The 26,480-nt window shown below is 30.2% G+C and overlaps 2 protein-coding genes across 6 annotated transcripts in view; both read right to left on the reverse strand.

Moving 5' to 3' along the window:
* Positions 1 to 26,480, reverse strand: part of dnc (phosphodiesterase dunce) — a 264,431-nt gene that overhangs the window by 85,673 nt on the left and 152,278 nt on the right. The window lies entirely within an intron of this gene.
* Positions 21 to 1,431, reverse strand: LOC149484716 (uncharacterized). The gene is made up of 3 exons (XM_089700960.1): positions 1,328 to 1,431; positions 317 to 680; positions 21 to 147 (listed from the first exon to the last, which is right to left on the reverse strand). The coding sequence occupies exon 2, from the start codon at positions 669 to 671 to the stop codon at positions 327 to 329; it is 345 nt and encodes a 114-aa protein (XP_089557086.1). The 5' UTR covers positions 672 to 680; positions 1,328 to 1,431; the 3' UTR covers positions 21 to 147; positions 317 to 326.

The raw sequence follows: 26,480 nt of genomic DNA on the forward strand, positions 1-26,480 counted from the left end.
CGCACAGCACTAATACACCATTTTAATTTTCAATACATTTATTGATATTATATTTTTAAACTTAAAATACAAATATAACATAGAAAGGAACACTGTACACAGTCTTTATCACTCTTTGAGAACCCCGCACTCGCATTCAAACGGCACCTGTAACAAAGTCAGGAGATTATAAAAGGATAATAGCTATTCTGCTAATGGAAATATAATGCAACGTGAATATTCTGATTCAACTCGAACTAAAAGGAATATGAAAATTACATGCATGTTTTTATTTTTAATTTTTAAGGATTAAAGTTGTAAATGCGTGGAACCTAACCTTAGAAGATTTAATTGGCTGCTTTAGAATCGAGGGCGAGTTGGCCCGCTTCGTTTGCGCAGTCGGTTAGCGCTTTCATTTGTTCAGCGTTCAGTCCGGACGCTTTTACTCTGACGTCTGCGCTTTTAGAATGTTCTTTGCTTTCACTGCTGGATTCAACTCTCTTTGTTGTCGCATTTCCATGCTGATCGATGAAGGTTTCCTCTTCAAATTCTTCTTCATAACTCTCCTGATAGGATTCGCGGAATTCTTGTCTCGCCTGAATGCTAACGGCTCCAGTGCTCTTTTTTTCTTGAATCACCTGATCCATGGTTTTTTTGACGAGTTGTTGACCAGCTTCCAAACGTTCAGACATGATGATTATCTAAAATATTTTAATAATTACATTGTTATGCAAAGATTTTATGCATACATAATGTTTATGACATGATCAATGAAAAAACAACAACCGCTATTTCTATTTTAAGAGTCGTATAGGTTTAAATTGAAAATTAAGATAAACATTGAAACTAAACTTCAAAAAGGTAATTACAAAGGGAATAAATGTTACACCTGGAAATTTGCCAAGAAATAAGCAAAGAACGAACGTTGTTGTTAACTTAAGATTTATTTATATCTAAACAAACGTTTATTAAATAGATATAATTATTATTTCCTTAATTAAATACAGATTAAATTACTTTTTAATATATAATTAGGAACTGTTATTAAATTAAAAGTGATTATTAGCCGGAATGTTCTCGAATATTCTATTTCACAGTAGGTAATTACGCAGTCTTTCAGCGTAGTGTAGTTATTTTTTTATAAAAGTTGAGAATGAGCGCTTTGAAATTAAGTATTTTACTGGATTTAAAATCTCTTAGTAAATTGCTCCTTTTTTCAAATATTTTCTCATATTAAGGAATATCACGAGCTTTATTTACTCAAGTAAAACTTTTCACACTACGATTGAATTTACGGTTTTTAATTCGGGGTTAGTGTTAAATACAATAGGTGAAGTATGAGGTGTACCTTTTATGATATTATGCACTGAGAACAAAATCACGTCTGGGATATGATTAATGTCAGTTGTATGATCCAAAGCAAAGCTCGCGGCAAACTGAGGGGAACGCCGCCGTCTTTGTTTCATGACGGAGCTTTGCGTGGGCGGCGCGGCATGGCTGTAAGTCTGCGCGTGCGTGGCCAAAATAACTTACAGATGATTTGGCAAATTAGCTGAATCATGTATTTCATATAAATTCTGACATAGTCCCTGCACTAATTAAAGCGTAATTAATCGTACCGTTCGACGAAGCGGCGAGTGTAAATTATGTTTCGCTATTTAGATAGTTGATTTACGTGCCAAGTAATCGGACTGAATTAGATCAACAAGAACAAATTTATAAAACTTCTTTCACATTTATTGCATAGAAAGTACAATTATTCAAATTATATGTCTATTACTGGAAACCTCTTTGCCGAGTTCACTAGCTGGCGAGTAAAACGGTTAAAAATACTCAATATACGTCACGAGACGAAACGCGCAGCGATGACTACGTTCAGATAGAGGGGGCGATATACAAGAAAGATGATTGGCAAAGTTCCTTGTGATTCAGAATGCGCTTGCATGACGGTGGCTATGGTATTCTGGTATCCGACGCTACGTCACTGTTTATGTTTACACCAACTCACGAAATCATCTGTTTATTGATACTCAATTTTATGATGTTATTCATTTTGATGGCATTTTCGTGAATCATCCGTATCATATTTTATTAATATAAATAAAATAAAAACTTAGCATCAGTTATTGCAATTTGTAAGCTTGTAAAGTTCAAATCAATTTAATTGATTAAAAAAATCATACTATGAACGACTCAACTGATATTGAAGAGCGTATTCTATTTATATTTTTTCACAATAAGATATAGCAATACAGATATTAAGTATTCAGTAATATTATTCCGTTATTAACAGACCTACAACCATTCCGCAAAGAGCGAAAAATTAGAGTAATACTAATGTCAACAATTGTATAAAATGTACATATTAAAATATTTACATTATGTTATTGCTCTATCTTCCAATACAATACTCAGAAATAGATACTATATTTTTCATACTGTCAATAGAAATTGGTATTTAGAAATACGAAGCGCTTTCCTTTTAGGCAAACTTTTCCCCAAAAGGTACAGTTAATGTTTACCTTTCGTGTCATTAAACTTATATGTTTGGTTAATATTCAAGCGGTTATATAACAGTGTTCTTATTTAGTGAATTTAATACATAACTTTTTTGTTTACATTATGAATTGATAATCACTACATAGTATAAAACAAAAATTTATGTATATGTATGCTTAAATCTTTAAAACTACGCAACGGATTTTAATGCAGTTTTTTTTAAATAGAGTTAGGAGAAAGGTTTTAGTATATATAATTTGTCAGGTTTTAGACGAAGTGGGCGAAGCCGCAGGCGGAAAGCTAGTAATAAATATAAAAAAATGTATTGTAAAGAATGACTGAAAAATAATTCGTCGTGTTGTGTCATGTTTACTGAAACTATCGTATATCGTATTGAAGACTATAAAAAGAAAGATGCGTAATTTATTTTCATAAAGAAACCGCCTTCGATACGAAAGTTCGTGAATTTTCGATTTGTACTATAAACAGTCTGATAAATGCAATTGTTTGATGATTCAATGGTAGTTCATACAAAATATACAAACTAAAGCAGAAAGATAATACAGGTGAAATCTCCGTTGGTTATGGTCTCGCAGCTCGCTGCCCTCGGGACGGAAATCAGATATGTCCGGAAAGAGATCATAATACAGATACGAAATTTTCAGAGTATGAATCACTGATACTCAATATCTTTCCATTTTGATCTGCTGTGAGGTTAACGTTAATAATCTCTTTTAGGCAAAAATCTCATTGTTGTCAGTTGGCACGGAATTTTCTTTAAATACACGGGTGAAGTAGCGGACAAATCCTAATGGAATATACATATAGCGGGCAACCATATGAAATTCGATTTTTAAGCAGTGAAAAAGCTCAATATTACTCAAGTACTCGCTTTTTCTGAGAAATATTTACCTGCGAGATAAACCGGACAATAAAATATATCTCGATTGTTGATATTTAATTATAATATTATTTTTATTAAAATGTTTATTTTGTATCCGTTTATATTTCAAACAATGAAGTTCGTAAATATTTTGATTATTAATATTGTTACAAGTTCATTATTATGATTTTGTTTTGAAGTTCTGTTCGATTATAGGAAAGTTATTGAATAAGTATAAAGTAAACAATTATTGAGAAAATCACCGTCTCATAGAATATTTATATGTACCTCGCAATATGTACCTATAAACTAGGTGACTTTATCTATCTCAAGTCTTCATCCCTCTAAAATAAGAGTTATGGTATAAATAATTAAATAAGGTGAATACGCATAACGCTTCCTGTAAAAGTCTCATTAAAATTAATTCAGCCCTCGAGGTTTTAAGCGGGAACAAGCTGTCTACCGGACAACCAGCAACAGAGACAAACGGGGAATAGTTTCTTTCAGTTTCATAAAAAGTATTAATTAGCAGTTGCGAACTTACTCTTTTCAGTATTTAAGGGAAAAGAAAACGAATTATAACGAGTTATAGCTACAGGCTGCAAGGAGAGGAAAAGGAGCAAGTAATTAAGTACTGCTGCTTCACACGATCTTGTTCGTTAATCAGAATTAATTGCAATACATAGACATTCCTTTCTTTATTCTACAGCGAAATGGCTACTGCAAAAAAACGTATTGTTCATTTCCGTCCAATATTTTGAACATTTCATTTGTCGGATTGGCTTTGCAGCGCCATTCACAAAAATGGCTCGCTCTGAATGACAATTCCTAATAATTCTAACTGAGTGGTTCCATATTCGGCATATGTCCGACGCCCGTAGCACTGAATATTCTATTTAACGGGTACTTTGCCGTCGTACATTTAATATCATTTCGAATTCGGTTTCACAATGATCGCTAAATTCGAATCAAATCAATGAATTTTACAGATTGGGTGTGAACTAATGAATGGGAGGACTGACTCATGCCGCTATTTTGTAGCCAGGTGATTTATGGAAGTTAACGTGACCTTTCGTATGGTAACCTTTAACTAAGAAATTGTAGGTTGTGGTGCATCGCAGTAAAGCACGCAAAGGTAACGGCTTCCGTCCCAGTTGATGTATATCTAGGGTCGTTACTAAGGTCTGGGGTTAATGCCTATCTTTACATAATAACCTTGTTTATTATGTACTTAGCTGGTTTGAGTAATACTTAAAAGAATTATTATATAATTATAATAGTATAAAATATTGTACTAACACTAGGATAAGATTTTACTAACACTTTATGGGCTATGTGGCCTGAATTAAATGAATTTTATTTATTTATTGGAATAAATTGTAATACGTAATGTTTTTCTGTTACATTAAATGTAAATAGCGCAGATAACGATTAACTTCTAACGTTCCTGTTATATCGAATATTGTTTAATGAGGTATTTGTTCCAAGTATAACAAGCTCAATTTTAGGTTTCGACAAATATTTAGTAAATATAGAGATGAAAGTTTTTAGAAAAATGTTACTTTTACAAACTTGTAAAAGTAACATTTTTCTTAATTCTGTAGAAATGTAGCGTGCTATCTAATTGCTTCGTAGACGTACGGTAATACTGGTACTGATAATGGGAGTTTATGTTCTTTGCAGTAAGTTTGAAAGTTATAAATGTACCTACTAGCTCAACACGCACAATCATTATTTAGGTTATAAATAAAGCGATGTATAAAAGCTGCAATTACTAAGATATTTTAAAACCAAAAACTTGAAAAATATCATCAAGCATCAACGGCGCTTCAATTTAATTTTCAATGTAGTACGAGCACTCTGCACAAAAATTCAACCAGGATAAATGAAATTATCTTCCAAGTTCAGAAAAATGAACGCGATTAAATGGACCGGGATTGTTTTATTCTGTTCTATTTCTAGCAAATATTAAGGATACAAATTAAAAAGACTCACCACTTTTAATTAAAGTCTTCGAGATAAAAAGTTTTCCTGAAGCCAGGGGATTAAGTTTGCCAACGACTTTGAATGAATTGTCACATACCTACCTTTATTTTATTTGTCGTTATTTCGCAAATTAAGATAATATAACAAATGAAATGTTATATCGAATTAAATAAAATTAATATAGAGTAAAAGACAATCCTGCGTTGTTACCTATTACACGCTACTTTCATTATATTTCCTCACATGATCTAATAATAATAATAGACGACTGTACTATAATATTATGCCTATTTGAATGATTGTTATTTGGTGTTCACTGACACGCGTTCCACGGATATCATTATTTCTAGTTAAAAAAATACATTTCGCATATTTGGTCACAATTCATATTGATAGAAACTCAAGTATTTTTTCATATATGTACTACAAAGGTATTTCCATTCACAACATACACGTGCTGTCAATGTGTCATGTTAGTTTTTAACGTAATATTATGATATGAAATATCAGTCCTTCTGGCTGAAAGCTGGCAGGTAACTGTTTGCCGAACCATTGATATTCGAGACATAAAATAAAAGGTTGAAAGTTCACCCGCGATAACACCAGCTGTGACTTTGATAAATGGATGACCCAAATGACTGTAGCACTCGAATTTGTCTAATGATAACAAGATAGTACGAGTATAGTGATTTGTTATCACCTTCGATATTGATAAGAATGGTACAATTGAAGGAAACTGTTTTCGTCGTAATTGACTTTTCTAAAGTTGCGCTTTTTAAGAAATAGCATAATATTTGTATTCCTTACTCATTTTGTTTTCTATTTTTTTAATAAATGACACCTAAAATATTCTTTAAAATATTAATAAAATTTTATAAGAATTATGTTTTTATATATTTTCTGTAACAAAAATTGTAGATACATTTTTCCATATTATAGTAAAAGGTCACATAAAACATTTAACGTTCTACTTTATTCAGCATTACTCTCTTCAATTGCGTAAATGTAGCGAAATCTTGCCATTTTCCAGTTTGACTTGACATACTAAGCTTTTTAGCATAAATATATTAGGACGTTGACGTTACTAGGACAAAAGAAAAATAACATTATTATACGGCGAATATTACAACGAAATAGTTACTTTTTTTGTGCGTATGAATTTTTATTTCGCTATTTCGTATACGTAGTTAGCAGCAGTAATATTTAATACTAGTTCTAAGTCGGTCGAGACGCCTTTGACATTCACATTCAGCTTTTACAATAATGTAAATGAAGTCGGCATGGGGCTTAAAAATACAAACTTTCTGTGTTAACATAAATATTCTTGTTTTTTATGCTTAAAATAAAAATGAAATTGTGTAAAAACTCATAAATAATGGTACAAACCCTATGTTGTTTACCACAATTTTTCTCCCTTCTCACCATGCAATAAGTAAAATGGGGTTCAGGGTCGTATATCTTTTGTTTCATTCAACTTCGAATTATTAGGAATTACATATTATGATCGAATTGTTAGGAGGTATCTATTATTTCATTATTTACTTTTCAAATAAAGCTCTCTGGTTTGTTTTAGGATTAATAATAGTTGATAAAAGTCAAATCCATTAAACACTTTTAACAAAAATAGAACAGGTATGTATTTAGTATTTATAAATATTCAAGGCAACACAATGTGTTCTTTAAGGAGTAGTAATTTGAATAAGCGTGATTAAATGTAATTAAATCCACAACGGTATAAAAAGAAATGCAACATGTTGATTTGTATACTATATCTAGGAATAAATTAACATTTATCTGCCTATCTACGTCAAGTTGTATTCATGCACGTCTAGAAGCGAGTAAGTAACAACCTAAAATACCTTGATAGAAATCTAATATGGAACTCGAACGAGGCTGTCCAATAAATCGATTATAAATGCATTAGCTCTGAGCCCTGATTAACTAATATAAATTTGAGCGCTGAAACTTAATGAAGTGTTGGGTGATTATAGAAAAAACTTGAAGCTTTTTCTTCGTAAAGATATATTACAGAATGTTGGCCGTTGGATCATTCTGTATTTAATTATTCTTTAGCTAAGTAGATTTTGAAAGTTGACATTAGGTCCTAGGTATTTTTATTTTATTATGCTAAAATTGTTAATTACCCCTTTGTTGTAATAGCTTTTTCTCTTTAATCTATTACGTCGAAGTTGTACTTTGTACCCCTCAAAGGTGAATTTTCCAATGGTGTTTCAGGGCCAACCACACACTAAACTCTACGTAAATGAAATGTTTAACACGCTCTCAATTCAAGGAGTCAAATTTGACGAAAACTATAAGTGCAATAACAAAGCAAAATAGCTCGGTGTTTTCAGGAATTGTTCATAGAACACCATTGAGTATAAAATTAAAAAAAAAATAGTTCACTGGGCCTTTGACCTTTAGCTAGTTTTATAAATACAGTAATTCCTCTATTTAAATAAAATACAGTAGACACGATGTATATTTCATTACATGTAAGAGATCAAATTTTACCAGTACATTAAGCCAGTACATTAATATTAGATCTTGAAAGATTTAATTTAAAATTATTTATAGTTCGCAACAGGCGGTCGAAAGGGTTCCTCTTATAACATTGGATGTAATAGTCTATCAGTGATGTTTAAAGTGAAGAATAGTGCCCGGAATGTCTTAGGTTGCGATAAAACGTTTTCCTGCTGGCATAGACAAATGGCAAATACGTCAGTACAATAGATTCCTCAATGCATGAGTTTGATATAAGCTTACAATAATTTGATCTAAGTAATTGGTAGCCAATCGGTAATTTCGGCAAATAAGTTCGATTGTAAACGAAATCGAACGATAAACACTTCATGTGAATGATTACGAAATGGAGTTTTTATGATTGAGATTTGGAATACTGATATATTTTGTATAACCGTAATATATTCATTAGGTAAAAACTTTGATTTGCCCGCTTTCTCTATCCACTCTTATAGCCTAATGAATAAAATTCAATATTCAAAATTAACCGGACAATAATAAATAGTTACCTAATTACTAATACAATAGAAAACCATACTTTGAGTTTTCCAATAGTAAATTCTTATTACGTTCGAATAATGAGTTTTATGCTCATTCCCCTAAATGATAGAGCACAAAAAAAAAATCGCAACAGGAAAAAAATGTAGTTGTTCATTTTTGATAATTCCGTGAACATAGTAACCAGCAAACACATGACCCTTTTATATAATAACTGCGTGGAATAGAATGGACTAAGTTTTCGACCACTCACAGTATTATAGGCTTCATCTTTCGAAGGATATTATAATATTGTTATTCGAATTGAATAGATTAGAAGAATTTGCTATTTGTCCACTGCAGCTCGGCAAGTGTCGAATAACGAAATAAACTTTTGATAAAATATTTTATTTTTTAATTTAACTAAATAATCGTAAACATTTCCCAGTAATTGACATATTTAATCTAGTTTCCATTTAAAACATCATTCTGTTTAATATTCGTTATGAGTTATTAAACAATACACTAAACACAAAACTATAAACAGTTATCATTTACGCTAAATACTTGCTTATTTTACAACATCTGTATTATTGAGTTGATTCATAAAGATAAAAAATAGCAGTAAATTATTATACGTCATTATGTTTATCAAGTTTATCTCTATAATTACGTGATTGATGGAGCGAGTTATTTTATTTTCTCTGAATAAACTCGAGGAAAAGGGAAAACGATCATTGAATTAGCAGAGAACAAAGAGTTGTGGTCAGCTTGGAGGTACTGAAAGACGTTATTAATTACTGACAGTATGCGCCTCGGTTGTGTTCACAAAAGGCATATTAAACCTGAAGTTCCGTGGCGTGTTGTTTGTCCGTAAAGGTCATGTTTTATGCCACACATTATAATATATTGATAGCAATAACAGCGTCTCTACAAACATTACAAGTATGCAAATAATCGTAAAATTATATTGAAATAACCAATATATTTTACGTGATAGAATATAGGAAAAATTATATATATTTATTTATCATTTTTCTTGTTCTTATAACTAAAAGTGTACATTAGTAAATGCGTGTATTAGGTGATTATAATTTTAAATAAACATAAATGCCATAATCTTATCAATAACATAATATTTCACATATTTTTTGGCAACAATTTGTAATATAAAAAAGTTGATTTATCATGGTGCCACAAAATGGTAAATAAAAAATGCGGAGGGTCAGGAGGTTTTAGCGCCCGACATTTTTACCTCACAATTAAAAATACATTGTTTTTAAAATTTAACCGCCTTTTAATTTTAAAAAGTGATTTCGTTTGTTAATATTTTGTTAAATTTTCCATAACATAAAAAATTGATACATTTTAGTAAAATTGTAACGGGCGAGTGGATTTTGTTTAACATGTAAGTACGTATTATGCAAATAGTAGCTATACAATATGAGACCATTGGCATTGTAAGACCTTGTATTGAATTTGTAACCTATTGTACACTGAAGTCTGAAACATAAATATGTTTAGGTAACTAGTAGTCACGTAGTCTTTGTAAACGTTACGGTCACGAATGACACAATACTTTTGTCACTGTAATGTTTTACGATGTAATTATGTCTTAAGTGCTTAATTTTCTAAATAAGTACTGATTTTCAGTTCTTTTTATTTCTATTATTTATGTTGAACGCATGTATTTTTTATTATAATGTTGAGAGTACGTTTGCGCTTTATTATGATATATTATTCGATAAACACGTCACATTTTTTAAATCTACTAAATAACATTTTCACTTTTTACTTAATATATAATTCTATACAAATAATTAATAATCTTATATATAAAAATGAATCGCAAAATGTGTTGGTAAGCGCATAACTCGAGAACGGCTGAACCGATTTCGATAATTCTTTTTTTATTATATTCCTTGAAGTACGAGGATGGTTTTTATGTAGAGAAAACGTAAATATGTACCACGGGCGAAGCCGGGGCGGACCGCTAGTACATAATAAAGGACACTCACATTTCCTAAAAGCAAGGCAACTGCACATTTTTACAAGTCACTCGGGAAATAATCGAGAGCGTAGATTACGTAGCCATAAAATGGGTGACGTCAACGTAATTAAAGTAAACGCGTTTAAAATTATTAAGTGTAAAGTGTATAATTAAAATTTAATTAACTGTGCACCTTTGCTTGCTATAATTCAAGGAAAATAATAAAATGTTGTAATCTGTACTATATCTTTACTAATATTATAAAGCTGAAAAAAAATGTTTGTTTGTATGAACGTGCTTAATCTCAGGAACTACTGGTCCGATTTGAAAAATTCTTCAGCGTTAGATAGCCCAATTATCGAGGATATTTCAAGAGGATCAATGCGAGTAAAACTGTGGGGCACAGATTAGCTATCGTTACAATCACATTTTTATATGGTACCTTATGAAGTCATTATAATGTAAGGTTCAATTTGTATTTACAACAAAGGATTCATCTCTCCCTCTACAGTCGGCCTTTTGTGCTATTGTTCAACCCTAAATGTTTCTGAGTACTTATTGTTTCATAAAGTGTTTGCGAGCTACATAATGCCAATGATATTAATTACTATAAAACAGCTTTGGTTTCTGCCATAACTGCTAAATTTGCAATATTGGTTAAATCTGTCAAAAACAAATACAATCGAATCCTTAATTAGGTTACTTAACGATAACCACACAGTAATAATCATAACTTAATACTAACTATACTTGTTAATTACAAACGGGAATTTGGATTATAATGATGTGCAAATATTATTTTAATTTACAATTTTTGAATAAATTTCTTAAGATAAAACGTGTTACTGGCGTTTTATTTATTTTTGTTTTAAAATGTTATAATGTTGCTATATTGATCGATATAGTGGAGTAGTTAGTGATTTATTTTATTGGAAAAGATACAGAAGTTGGATATCCAATATTAATACAAATAGATAGCGTGATTATCTTTAACTAGGTAACAAAACAATCAATCTTTTTAAAAATTAAGACTATATATCACATAAATCTTCATAGATAGTTTACTGATCTTCTGAAGAATAGGGTAAAGACCATCAGTGGATTAAACTAATTGATTACCTAGCAGTTGAAGCAAATATAGTATTAGATATATGATATCGGTCATTTTATATAACTAGGTAGCTTTAGATTTGCTACTTGCAGCTTTGCTATAAGACGTTAACTTCATTTACAATTGCGGTTGTGCTTTCTAATGATTATTCAAACGTCCCATTTATATTTGAATTACATCTGCAATTTTTGAATATAAAAAGATCTGCAATACACATCTACATTTCAATTCAATTTAATCTATTTTTGTTCATGCCTTGCAGGTGTTTGTTTTAATCCACCACTGCGGGAATTTTTAAAATGGATGCTGCCTTTCACCATTGCAATGTTTTTGGAAACACATAGGTATGAAGAAAAAAAAAGATGTTTACATATGTAGGTTCTTCGTAAAAAGTATAATCGAGATTAATTTCTTCAAATTAGTATTATATATTATGTTTCTGTAGAAATAAATACTTTATAATAAGTATTTAAATTATTATGTTCTGGAATAAAACAAATTATTCTGGGCATCTGATATAATTATCTAGGTACCTACCTATTACGTTTTTATCATAATAAATATCAACGCTCTAATTATAATATAACCATTATGTTTACTTTATTATTTGTTTTTTAATCGAAAACTAAACCACTCTCTACAAATAAACATTGAGACAAATTAAATATTACCAATTTCCCAAAATATTATGACCATAAGTATCGAAATTAAAGTATTAATATGTATAACCATTTCATTTTACTAATTTGCTTCAGAATTTACAAGGAGCAAATTAAGTCAAATTGCTGTTATTAATTTATTTTAAGACCTCAAAACCGTTACGCTCCATCTTAAATTTATAAAATGTAGGTTACAAAGGAACTGAAGTAAATAATAAGGATAATTATTACGATAGAAAAAATAAAAAGAAATAATTCGTGTCTAGGAGCCAATAATTGAAAATTCAGTTGTGAATATGCAATTAGTTGGTAAGAAAAGGTTTACCTACCTTCGGGTTCAGAACTTCTAAGTTGAGACGGCTTTATTAACTGTCTGAAACTACTGTTGGAATTTTAGATTACATTTCACGTTATTTCACTAACGCTTTATCTTATTGAACATAATTCACTTGTCGGCTTTAAAGTTGTAAGAGTATGTAAAATTATCAACCCTATTTTAGAACATATAGTTTTAAATAATTAATTAAAATACGTGTTGTTTCACTTTCTTTTTTAAATTAAATTTAGCCTTTAAACACTACATAATAAGTTAACCAACTAATATGCCTAACCTATTCGTATAACTTTTACGAAAACAAATGGCTAAATTTCCCTAAAAAGTACCTACAAGAATAACGCATTTTTGTTATACACGGGCATCCACTGACACTCTGTTTAATACTTAATTGATCTAGTAAATACGCTTACAGCTATATCTACTGAAGCCGCCTACTCACTCCTCGATCCCCTTTTCATTTGGTCTGCCCTATTTATCTGCCTTCTCTGTCTACTACGAATTTGATGCAGAGAATACCCTACTCTTAAATATAAGTTTGAGGTCTACTTTATAACTATTACAGCTAGGATTTACACTCGCTTAATTATTGAAATGGTAGTTTGTGTCTTCTTCGTAATTATTTTGAACGCTTGAACGCTATATACGTTTAATAATATGTATATTATATGCTATTAGCAATTATACCACGTAAGGAAATCTCTAATACATGCTTTATATTTAAAATGACCTTTTTTCTCAGAAAGGCCAACGCAAAGTGCTTGTAAAGTGCGTATTATGGCTTTTTATCATAATATCAAGATACCAGGGATTAAATTGGCACTTTACCTTCCACGTCTTCACAAGCCGATACAATCGTCTAACATTTTGCAATATTGGTATCCTGTAAAGCGTAGTTAAAGATATCAACAAGAATTTATAGCAAACAATAGGGTACCTCGTACGCTCACGGGTCGAAAATTAAACACTTGAAGAAAACTGCAAGGTATTTTATAAGATAGGATACAATTGAACGATTTTTATTGAAAATCTTCCAATAATATATATCGTATTATATTGAGTTTTATTATGAAATAAACCTTTACTTCGGAACAAAGTTTCATTTTACATTAAGAAAATGGTAAAATATTTATACTTATTGTATCTTAAAATTTTTCTCAAGCAATCCGAAATGTTATTCATATTTTTCAAAGAAAATAATCTGATACTAATTTGCATTGAAGATTATATTTGTATTTAAATATTTTAAGATAATCATGAAAGAACTGTCTATATCTGTTTATTTATTTAATATTTTACATACAACCTACAAAAATATTATTTTAGTAGTGAATAAACATAAATGACGAGAAAGTCCTTCATTTCTATTCAGCATTCCTCATTATTCACTGAGCTGTGATTCGTTTGTGATTCAGATGTAAGGATAGAATAATATTATGTACGTATTATTAGATTATATTATAATAAAAAAAAATTATATAAAGCTTATATTGTTACTTTCGGAAGCTTTACCATTATTTATGCAGCAAATTATCGGATGTTGCAGTAAAACATATTCAAAATATATACCTTAAATATAATTGATAAAATTGTTTGAACAACGTAGAGAGGGTAATCCCGAGTAAGTTATCTAGCTATCGCTCAGATCTTCTGCGATGTTTTAACGTGAATCTTGGCAATTACAAGGATGAATCTTTATAATTGTAAATATAAAAATAATTTAATTCTACGATCATATTTGCGCATGATGAAATAAAAATACACCTATTTATGTATTTAAAGTGTAAAATGTAAAGTAGAAATCGTTAATATTTCAATAAATATTGGTTAATATGGTAAATGAACACAGAAATAATACAGCCGTCTGTCATTGAACACGATACAAATTAAAATAAGTAAAAATATACATGCTCGGAATGAAATTTCTGTAAAATCTCAAAGCTCTATTTTATAATTCTACCTAAGTAGTGAAAACACAAACGAGACGTTAATAATATCTATCATGAAATGTTACAACCGCTATTCGTTTTTAAATATAACTTTTGTATAATTACTTAAATAAACATATTTTAGATAAACAAAGCTTTATTTCCGATATTTCCTAAACTTCTATACAAATCCGTTATCTAGGTAACTTGAAATCTAATACGTTTTAAAACGTTATCCATTTTACTACTCTTCAATATCCATCAAATAACACAAAACTTTATACAATAAATGGGAACAAAAGAATCTCTCTTTATATCAACTAACAAGTAAAAGGTATTTTATTACTTCTATAAAATAAGCGTTAATAAAAATATCAGAATTTGAAACGAATAATAAGTATTATATAAATTTTATGTGATAATAAACGATAAGTGTAAGTATTATGACGTCATAAACACAATTATATTATTAAATGTCTACGAAAGTGTACGATTGTCGCACATTGCTTAAACATCATCGTATAGGAGCTAGCAACGTTGACAAGAGAGAGTTTTAGTATAGTTGGTTCTTTGATATACTGTTTCTCTTCCTATTTCGGAAGAGAGAATTTTAGTATAGTTGGTTCTTTGATATACTGTTTCTCTTCCCATTTCGGTTAGAGTCCGGGCTGTCTGGCTGGCCGCAGTGGTTGCGTTTATTAGTGCGCATCTTATCTGCACAGGAAAATAAAGTAATTTCACTTATTTCGATGACATTTTAATTATTTTGAAATAAAAAATTGCGTATGGCATCTATTTAACAACGAAAAAAATGTCTTGCAATAAAAAAATTATGTCTGATGGATCTGTCTAAAGGCAAAAGATTAAAAATTACGCGTTAATAAATGACTTTAAAGTTAAGTATATTTTCCTGTGCGCACTAATAAACGCAACCACTACCGCCAGCCAGACAGCCCGGTCTCTAACCGAAATAGCAAGAGAAACAGTATATCAAAAACCCAACTATACTAAAATGACTTTTTTTAAAACGTTACTAGCTCCCGTACCATCACAATGTAGGTATTGAACGTCAAAAGTATAATATTATGTACATAATATATGGTAAAGCAATATCCCTTAATACGTAAATATTTAAGCAGTAATATACGCTTACTTGACTTTCGCCTCAACACATAAAGGTCGTGTAATTATTTAGCAAGGTGAAAGTATAATTGTATTAAAGTTTACTCTCGAGAAAACAAAATTATTTTATTTCGAATTACAAGGGTTCAAACATCCATTACTTTTTTAATTGAAAAGATTTAAACAATTTATATGGAAATAAAAAATTCTGTTACCTACCTACTAGCGGTGAAGTAATTAGTCGATGCATATCATTTATTTATTTATAATTGTATTCCACTCCAAGGATATGTCCTAGATAGCTGTGCAACGCGAATTGAGATTTAAATTCATTTTATGTAATTGGTGTATGATTTAATGTACTTAGAATTTGTATTATCGTAAAAGCAATAATTGCATGAATACCTACTCTCTAATGTAATACAAACAAATAATATATAAATAATTACTGGATTTTCGAACAAAGATCTGACGTACGGCGTACCCTTGACCCCGACTCTGCCCAGACTTCCATTAAAAGTTTTGTTATCATCCACATATCAAATGCAGATTGAATGTAACACGTCAGAAAACCTTTTGTTTCTTAAATAAGCTATTGTTATAATTAGTGTTTTCATAAAATAGTTCGGTCTGAATATGGGAAATGTTCAGAAATAAACAGATTTGCTAATTAATTGTTACACACGTATAATGTAACCACTTTTGAATTGTAAAGATAGTGTATGAAAATGTGAAATTATATGAAAACTTTTATTAGATGTAGAGATGTAGAGTTAACTTAATGATAACGCAGAACATCTTTTCTGTTTAGATTGCGAGTATGTTTTATTCAAAAGAGTACCTAAACCAGACTAATGTGACAAAAATATGAATCATACGTAAAGCTATATTTCGCATATTATTTATTGTAATACTTAAGTTTGTGTGAATTCGCATGTATGTAACTCTTTCACGGCAAAGCCTACCTGGATAAAAAATATGCTCTCTTTTATTGTAGTTTTCTCATTTTCTTATAATTTTAATAAAACTAGGTACTTGATTCGTTAGAAACAAATAAATTATTATTTTATAATCTTCTTTACACAATATGATCATTACGAAAAAAAATCAGTATACCTAGTAGGTAATAAAAATACAATCGAAATTGAACGGAATTATTTAATATTATTTTAACAACATATAAATACATTTTAATATTCACGACAAAGTTTTATGAGGCATTAGAATACCTACTATAAAAGTGACGTACAATAACAAAAAAACGGCGCAATTTAAATAAAATGTTTTCTATTCGTTTATTTTTAATTTGCCAATTCCCAGTGTTGTGCTAAAGCAAATTGAAATACACCTCATTGATATTAATTAATACTTTCAAATTATAAAATTTGTTCAATCGCGGCGAAAATAGTCTAAAAATTCAAATATGACCACAACAATAAAAGGAAATGTATTTCCAGCGAGATTTTGGAGATTAAGTACTGAGCAATTTTCTAATTGGTCTTTTCTAAGAGGATTGGAAAGACGCAGGTTGGAAGGTTTTCTTGTGCCGAAATTATATGAATTACTACTTTAATGAAAGCAAAACATAAACAGTCATAAGTTTTAAAACTTTTATCGCCATTTGGTAGGTAATGTTTTTATAATTCGTTTCATAATATAGGTTCATAATCCGTTCGCGCCTCTGAACTTTGGTTACAACATTCGAATTGTATTTATTGCGTTTAAAACTCATTACATATTACAATATATTAAGCATGCACATAAATTATTATTATAAACGTGTTTGAACGATCATTAATTTTGACCTCGCTGTCCATGAAATTGATCGACGTATGTTTTTTAACGAATAAGGTTCTGTTCAATGTTCATAGAGTAAAAATAATTGATGTTTATGCTATTGTGTAGAAATAAGTACAATTTAGTAACATATTTTTATAGTTAAAAATACTTTATTTTTGATCGAATATAAAAGGATATTTGTGAAATGAATATGTATGAAAGTCCAATAACTTACAAATTATTTCTAGCATTCGACGTCCCAAAGTAATAGAATCCAGGAAAGGGCCAAAAACTTATGAAATGTGATGGATATTCAAATTACCAACACGAACAGAGTTGTCCCCAATCTCAAATCTGTTTTTGACATAAATTACTTTCACCGACAACTTTTTCAAGATTTGCCTTCTTAGTGCACACAAACATTCTTCTGTGAAATCTTGTATCTAGTATCTTTATAATGATGTTGATAGCAATATTAATCTTGATAAGTTGATCATATTCTAGCTCATCTCAAGGCCGAAATCGATAAGGATAATTTAGTTGTTACTATTGCTGAATCTTAAATGGAATACGGTGAAATTTGCAAAAGCAAGTTTTCGTTTTCAAGTAGTTTTCTTTCATGTCGCTGTTGCTGTCGGCTTATTAGTTCTAATAAGATATTCCCTTTAATAATAATATCCTCCATTAAATTTTCATACGTTATCTTGTTGTTCGTTACTAAAACATTAAGTTTTGTCTTCTGTTAGTTAATATTCCTCCTCGCTGATGGAAATCGTGACAAAAGCGTGTCGTTAAAGACGAACGTCTTTCATTATTACGTAAATATATCATTGACAACAAAATACATGAATTTTGATCATTATCCAAGTTCGTTTAGAACAAACATTATGTAAACAGATTAATATAATAAATATTTTACATAAATTATAGTGAATTTAGTTCGAGTTGATCAGATAGTATTATGGGGGTTAAGGAAAAAGTATGTTATGTTTTATTTGTTTACCTGTATTCAGTTAGGCTGTAGCGGACGCGGAAGCGGCGGCGGGCGGCGTGGAGCCGCGGTCGCGTGTGGCCGCGCGTGCCAACTGAGTATAACTGCCGCGGCGGCGGACGCTCGCGCTTCGCCCGGCCTGCGCTTATCGGCAGCGCTACAATGCACTACCCAGCACCCAGATAACGATTCAAATCCCTTAAATTGCCCTCTAATTATACGTTTCAACGTATGCGATAGAGACGTTCAGTTTCAGCGACCCGATCTTGAAGCTATATATAGTTTCGGTACCGATTCACGCCTTTGTAACTTTTCAAAGTTAACTCGCTAATTAAGACAACGCTCTCTTACCTAAAAGGTAAACTTGATTTACCCAAATTGGATCAATAATTCAAGCATCTTTCGCTAAGCGAAGGAGAACATTACAAGCAAATTACAAGAATGTCGGCTTGGAAACTTGATCAAACTAAATGTTTGTATTCCTTACGGATATCTCAATGATTGTCACTTTATATAATATTACTAGTGGTCCACCCCGGCTTCGCCCGTGGTACCTACATGTTTAAACTATCCTATCTCTCAAGTTGGATCGAACTGCACATGGTGTGCGAATTTTATTATAATCGGTTAAGGAGTCCATTGAGGACAAACATTGTGACACGAGATTTATATATATATTAAAGATGACTAAACTTTCCAATATTGTAATATTGCACGCCTCATAAGCGAAGCGTTGAGGTGGGTACTACTGTCACTTCGCGCAAAACATCTGATTTTTCAAACTTAAAATGTCTTTATGTATCATACATTGCACTTGTAAGATAATACATACACACACATATTAAGAAAAAACACTATTTTTAACGTTCATGATATTTTTGATGTCATTTTTGTTATTTAAACTAGTTAAAAAACAGTTGTGTGTCTGTATGTGCGGATCCTTTTTCTTGTTAACACGATAGCGACCGAAATACTTTACTAATCGAGTCTTTTTTTTTCTCTTACGCTTGAGTATGCTCAGGAATAGAACCCTTTCATTTTTCAGGGTCTGATTCGATGTGGTTTAATTGTTATTACATAAACAAAAATAATAATTAATAAATATTTATTAAAAAAAAATTATGAGGCGTGCACTTTTGGATTTTCCAAATTATTTAAAGTTTCATTTACGTAAGCAAATAAAAAATATCAACGGAAAATTTGTTAGTGGAAAATAATATGATTTGGACTTGTGGTAAGTATGTGTCTGGAAAATTTTGAAAACTCATGAGTATTTAGGGCTGTTTTGATACATGATATATATAATCCTGTCATTAAAATACAAAGTTATTTAAATTACATTTCATCTTTAGTGAAATGTTTCGGAAAGAAAATGAGACGGTGTGAAACTTACGTTAAATTTCCTTAATTCGCAAGAATTAAAATCATCCAAAATAGACTTTCTCTGGTTACCAAGTGGTTACCTTAATGAGACGTCACTGTAATTACAATTGTACATGTTCCTAAAAAAATTCAAATTATCTTAAATTGGAATAAAGGCTCTTGAAATATTAGAAAAAACAAATAAGTATTTCAATATTATTGATTAAAATATTTTTTTATTGTTTTCATTTTTGCTAAGGATCTCGTAAATCTTCTCTAAAATGTTGAAGTGAAAGCCAAGTAAGAAAGTTGAGTTTCATTCAGAACAGCAAGAAAATCTTTGAAAGTAGAGCAATTTAAAGAGACTTAAGAAAATAAGTATTTCAAATGAAGGTAGGTATATAAACTTACGCTTTCCTTTGTTCCGAAAATAATGTCTCATTCACTTTGTGTGATTATAATAATAGTTCGATAAATGAAAAAGTTAGGAGAGATTTTATTAATGCCTAATATAATGGGTACTTATTAATATAATAATATTATATTAATACAACTTCCTCTCCGTAAGTTGTCATATACGAATACAATGTTAAAATGTTCTGTAACCGAAACCCTTCCATTATTTGATAAAACAGAGAAATTAACTGTTTATTAACCTTACAGGACGGTCAGAGGTTTCAGATAACGCAGAGAGATTAAATTATATCCCATTCGAAACACATCCTCAAAAAGGTTTATAAAGATTGTTGTATCATGCAAGGGATATTATTTGCTTACATAACCTATATATGGTTCAGATCCTTTTACGTTTTATTTGAGAATTGTACACTGAGTGTAATGAATAAAAAATATAACTTCTAACAATAAAGTTAAAAAGAAACAACAAAGTGGAAGTCTTTTTGCAATTAATAATTAAACTATAATAAAAAAGTTTACATTATTGGATTTTATAAAATTGATATAGAGGTACATACAATACCACACCTGCATTGCTTTATTATATTGTAGGAGCATTATTATTAGGTAGTTTATTTTTACACATTAAACAAAAATACATTTTGACTCTTCTATAAACAGTTGAATAGCTCTACAACGTTTATGTGTTGTTTGATTTGTAAATGTTCAAATGCTTGAGGGCAATTATTGCTGATCAGTACTTCACAGTGAAAATACCCAAAAATATTACGCTTATTTACTGTATAGAATAATTATCCCGTGTAAATAGCAAGATTTTATAATGAAATCTGGAATGCCGCTCTCTTGGGGATACAATAATAATGAAAACTTGTGAAAGACAATACTTACCCGACTTAATAGCATTTTAGTAATTGGCCAATTTATTTATAGTCGAAAACAGATAATGGTTTTTCAAACAATAATATGAGCTGATCTACTTAAATTTCACTGAAGTTATATAAATCTCAACCATGACATTTTGGGAATTTCGAACCAATATTCGAACTATTTTGTAATAATGTTTGGGTATAACAATAAAAAAAATCTACTTTTTGGTACTTCAATTAATAATATAATTTAGGAGTAATTTTAACCCTTATGAAATGCTTTAGAAACACAGTATAAATTGGTATTTAAATATTTCAGGCAATACGCATTGTAATTTTGTCGACAAAGAACCGTAAAACGAATGAAGCTACTGCACGAATGAGACATAATTGTATTTTAACAAAATCTTTGATATGCAAGTAAAACCACATTTTGTATTCAATGAAATTTGCATTCTGAAATACGTATATGAACATAGCTGTAAGGATGGAAAATGGGTTAATAAAACAAAATGTTCACGTTTAGACTGATTGCGGCAGATATGCAAATTGCTGTGTGAATATCGTATATTACGTAGCTTTCAGCCTTCCCTTGGTCAGTCAATATATACTAATCCATACTAATATTATAAATGCGAAAGTAACTCTGTCTGTCTGTCTGTCTGTTACTCAATCACGCCTAAACTACTGAACCAATTTGCATGAAATTTGGTATGGAGATATTTAGATACCCGAGAAAGGACATAGGCTACCTTTTATTGCGAAATATGTACCACGGGCGAAGCCGGGGCGGACCTCTAGTGTAGTTATATGGACGGAACGTAAATGTAGGGATACAGAATTACTTGCTTTGAACCAGTACAGAAAGTTACATGTCTAGTTCTAACGACATAGTTCTAACGAATATTATGTATCGAAAAAATAAGGCATATAAATATTTAATATTACAAACGCAACTATGTTACAACATACAACTGCTGCTGTGAATAAAGTGTCTATACACATGTTGTTGGAATGTTACAGCTATAAAAACATTGAACAATGGTGTAAATATGACTGAAGTGAACGCATAAATAAAAGATTCGATCGATTGTTTATAATCTTTATGTAATTGATAGAGTGATGGTACATTAGGTACTAAATTAAATAATTTATCGCAATTTTTATTATTACTATATAAATATCGGGATACTAAATTAATATCGGGTTTAACTTGAAAATTTGTTTAAGCTCTCAATTTATTGTGACTATAAAATATAATTCTGTTTTAAAATGTTAATAGTGTAAGCAAGTTTTGTTTCAAAATGTCATTTTAACGAGTATAATTCATGATCTAAAATATTGGCTGAAAGAGTTGTTGTTACTTACATTGCCTAAACTATAAACTCATTGTTCTCATCGTTCTTGTTATATTTACTAGTTGACGTACATGATATCGTTTTTTATATATTGAATAGATATAGAAAAGCAGGGTGTGTAACACCTATCCATAAACGCTTAATAAATTGCCAATAAAAGCTTACAAGCGTATATGACTGCGGCGCTATAATATGTACCTAAGTATGATAAAGCGAGTTATTAAAATTTAATATCTTCTTTTTTAAATATTTTCATTTTTTTAGTAACAGAAATATTATCAACTGAAAGTTTTTCATAATTAAAATTATGTCAAGTTTATAACATTGAAAACCATGTTTATAGAATACTTATTATAATATTATAACTCGCTATGATGTTGGTAATATACAGTATACGTAAACTGAATTTCTATAGTTACCTATATCAAGATATTGTTATAAACCACAGTATTCTCCGCCCATTATGTTGATTTACAAGAGTAGATATTCAGGAAGTGCGGTTAAACTAAGACGTTAACGCTTTTAAAACTCTCATAACTTTACACAGCTTCACACGAAATTTTCAAGGAAATCTTGCAGAAACTAAAGCGTTGTATTTGGTTTAATTAATGTTATAATACTTTAAATGAAGTAAAAAAGAAATCTTCCTTTTGTTTGAAATTTTGCAAGACTTGCAATGATTCGAAAGTACATCGGAAAATCTTGTTTACTGTAGCTTGCTTGTGAGGTGGCACTTTCTGAGTTGATATTACGTGACGTAAAGATATGGTTTACATACATTAACATAATAGAGTATATAAAGTTAGTGCCACAAAAGTTGAATATGGGGAACAGAAATAAACTATAAAAATATATTCATTATCCAATATAGTTAAATTATGTGGGTTAAATTGGCTTCATAAATTAATGTTTACCGCGTCGGGATGAAATAACATTTTGGCAGCTCACTTAATTACAGACCTTTGTTCTATGTTATTGTTATCGTAATAGTTTTTTACGTGTTTTTTTTTTTATTTATTTTTTGTTAAAATGTAGAATATTTAAATCGTTTTGTATCGATACATGGATATGATAAGTTATCGATTTAGGTTTTCGAAAGTACCGAAACAAATATTGTAAAGGTAAAAAAACTGAATCAAATTTTGTAAAAGGTATTTATTTTCAGGGAATAGTTTTTATAAGCCGCTAACTAGCATGTCGGGACATCATAACCCGTCAGGCATAACAAAGTTTGATAAAGCGCACCCCGCACGCTAAACCTACACAAACTCCGCTGAAATTAAAGAGGTTGCGGTGCCTGAATTCAGCTCAGCAGCGCTAAGCCTTTATTTTTTACCGAGACAAACGCTTAAATTTCGTAAATTCAACGAACTAGCATTTTGTTAGTCGAAAATGTTTAAAAGAATTACATGACAAAATTTTGGAATTGCCAAATATGAGAATTTAAATGAAACAAATTTGAACTGGTTAAAGAAGACAGTGTTAGTCGAATGAATAAGATGTTCTCATATTACTATAGCTTTGACTCTTTGTGCTATTTTTTAAAGTTTCCTATTAAATCAGATCAGCAAAACTTGAGAATTTGGTTTCAACAATTATTAAGATACACATACACACACAGAACATAATATTGTTATTCCTCGAATTTTCAAGAAAATGCTTTTCCCCTATAATTGATTATTTTCTATAGGATTTCATCAATCACAATAATATGTTATCTGCTAAAATGTTAGCTCCTACGCACGTGGAGCGTTATTTTCTCAATCCATAACTTCCGTTTAAATTTTACGTCAAGAGCAAAACATGCTCTCGTTAGACATCTTACTTCGTTTCATGTAAATTTAATATTAGTTCGAGACAACATTACTTATTTATTAAGTAAAGTAGTTATTTATGAATTCATACACAATAGAGAAATATCAATAAGCCCAAACAATTTCAACAATACTTCACATTATTTGTGTATCACTTGTTGTTTGTTGTTTCTTGGTCCTTGGTTTTTCCAACTAAACTTTTATATTGATACAAAACTAAGTGTGTTGGTATTGCGTTTGGAATAACGTTATATAGAATATAATTTTCGCTATTTTGGCTGTAAGATAATCTCCCAAACTAATTAATTTTAAAGCAGGTTTATAACTGACAATATTACAGCTTTAAAATTTATAATCACGCTAGTATGGGAAATATAGTTTATTACTTCGCAATTCATTCAGTTTACATACAAAGGATTACCGTGATATTTTTACTAAGTATCTTAAAAAATATTCATGACAGTAGCTTAGATGAGTTTCACACAAATTGTTATGCTCTATTTAACTGGAACCCCGAGGCAGGGTCTTCAAACATCCTCCCTTTTTCCACTTCTCCAAAAAAATTGTTTGGTTTGTAGGAATACAAACCAAACAATTTTTTTACATTATATCTCAATCATTATTAGATGAACGCGCTGAAACAGAATACTGGAAATTACCTCCACCATTAGCATGATATGTCAAATTTAATTGCAATGGCTCTTCAATTTACTTGAAGTGTAGTCATTAGTACAGCAAGTCCATCGAATCGATACAGGTCAATGTGCTCAAGCAGAGCTTCCTTTTGCGGACATTTTAAATATTGGTTCATATTGATTTACACAAACGTTACAGGTGAAACGATAGCAACAAACCTACGTTTTGAAGATTCAAAACATAATTTCTCGTTTTTGTATAAGGCTGAATATAGGATATCGGTTTATTGAGGTATTGGTAAATAAAGGTGATATTTTTATTGACATTTTCATCACTTTTAATATGAATCCGTCAATACAAAATACATATAATAGCAATTTAATATTTGAACCAACTCATAGATTTGTCGAGTCACGCTATGTGATGAGATTTCTGTTAGAAAAACTAAGTGTAATAGTTCATAGGTGTGACGAATCCAATAACCTTATGATCCTCAAAAGCCTTCTTGTTACAGAGGTTCGATAATGCTTAGTTATCAGTGTAATGTATTTATTTTTCCCTAGATACATTTTATTATATATGTTCATTGTATTTACGTATTATATCTTTCATATTTTTGGAATATTCACACTCTGTATAACTAAAAATTCAGGAAAAATCTGTAAAGCTAGAAAAAGAAATTTTTTATCGTTCTGTCGTTACTTATTAGTTATATAGTTCTTATACTGTTATATTTTCGTTCCTTTAGAGGATAATAATACAGAAGTTATTTTCTTAAGTAGGTTGTTCTTTTCTGCCTGAAATTGATTTAATCTATTCGGTAATCGGTGACATAATTAAGTTTTTCTTTTTAATCTATGTGCCACCGCTCTTATTTATCTGGTATAAATAATAATTCGACGATTTAATATTTTTTCATCATACTATACACTGGGGTAGATCCCTTTAAAAATAATAAAAAGTGCAAAAAAATCGCAGTCGGATGAAACCCATTAAAAAAGGAGGGGAATATGATGAAAATTAAAGGAAAAATAAATTACGGTCAATCCGAGTTCGGGAAGAGGGAGGGGGGAGCTTTTAAGAGAAAAAAATAGTTTCTCTTGATTTCCGACAAAACTACAAGTCCTACGGAAAAAAGTTCGATGGCAAAGTTGTAGGTAATAAAAAGATCTACAACTTTTGCATTGACAATTTTTTCACATAACCTCAAAATTTAGGTGAAAAATTCAAAAAACCAAGTTTTTGGTTTTTTATTTTTATCTACTTCAAAATTTATTTATTTTCTACGAAATTTGGTGGAAACTTGCTTTATTATGTCTCAAATACACTGTAATTTATTTGATTGAAAATATTTATTTTTACGCCTTATTTTGAATTAATACAAAAAAAACAACCTAATTTTCAATCGAAAAGTCACCCGTCAAAATATCAGCTTTTTTCAAAAACTTGGGGAGCCTTTTATTCATCGAAATCTCTACTTTTATATGGTGTAAAAAAAATAAACATTACCATAGTAAATGTTCTCAGGAAATGCATACAAACAGTGTCATAATTAGCTTTTACTAAATCAGGCACACTTCTCGAACTCTATATCTTCTCTTGTATCGGCTTTTCGGTAATATTTCAAAAGAAAAAAAATTATCTGTTCTAAGTATAATATTTTACAGCATATTCAAAAGCAAAATGATGTCGATAAAAACATTTCAGGTAGTTTGAGAAGTGTGCCTGATTTAGTAAAAGCTCATTTTCACACTGTTTGTATGCAT

The sequence above is a fragment of the Colias philodice genome, chromosome 11 (genome assembly GCF_061535455.1).
Source record: "Colias philodice isolate Cphi_HAF_F1 chromosome 11, ilColPhil1 Martin Lab GWU primary, whole genome shotgun sequence".
Classification (NCBI taxonomy): domain Eukaryota; kingdom Metazoa; phylum Arthropoda; class Insecta; order Lepidoptera; family Pieridae; genus Colias; species Colias philodice.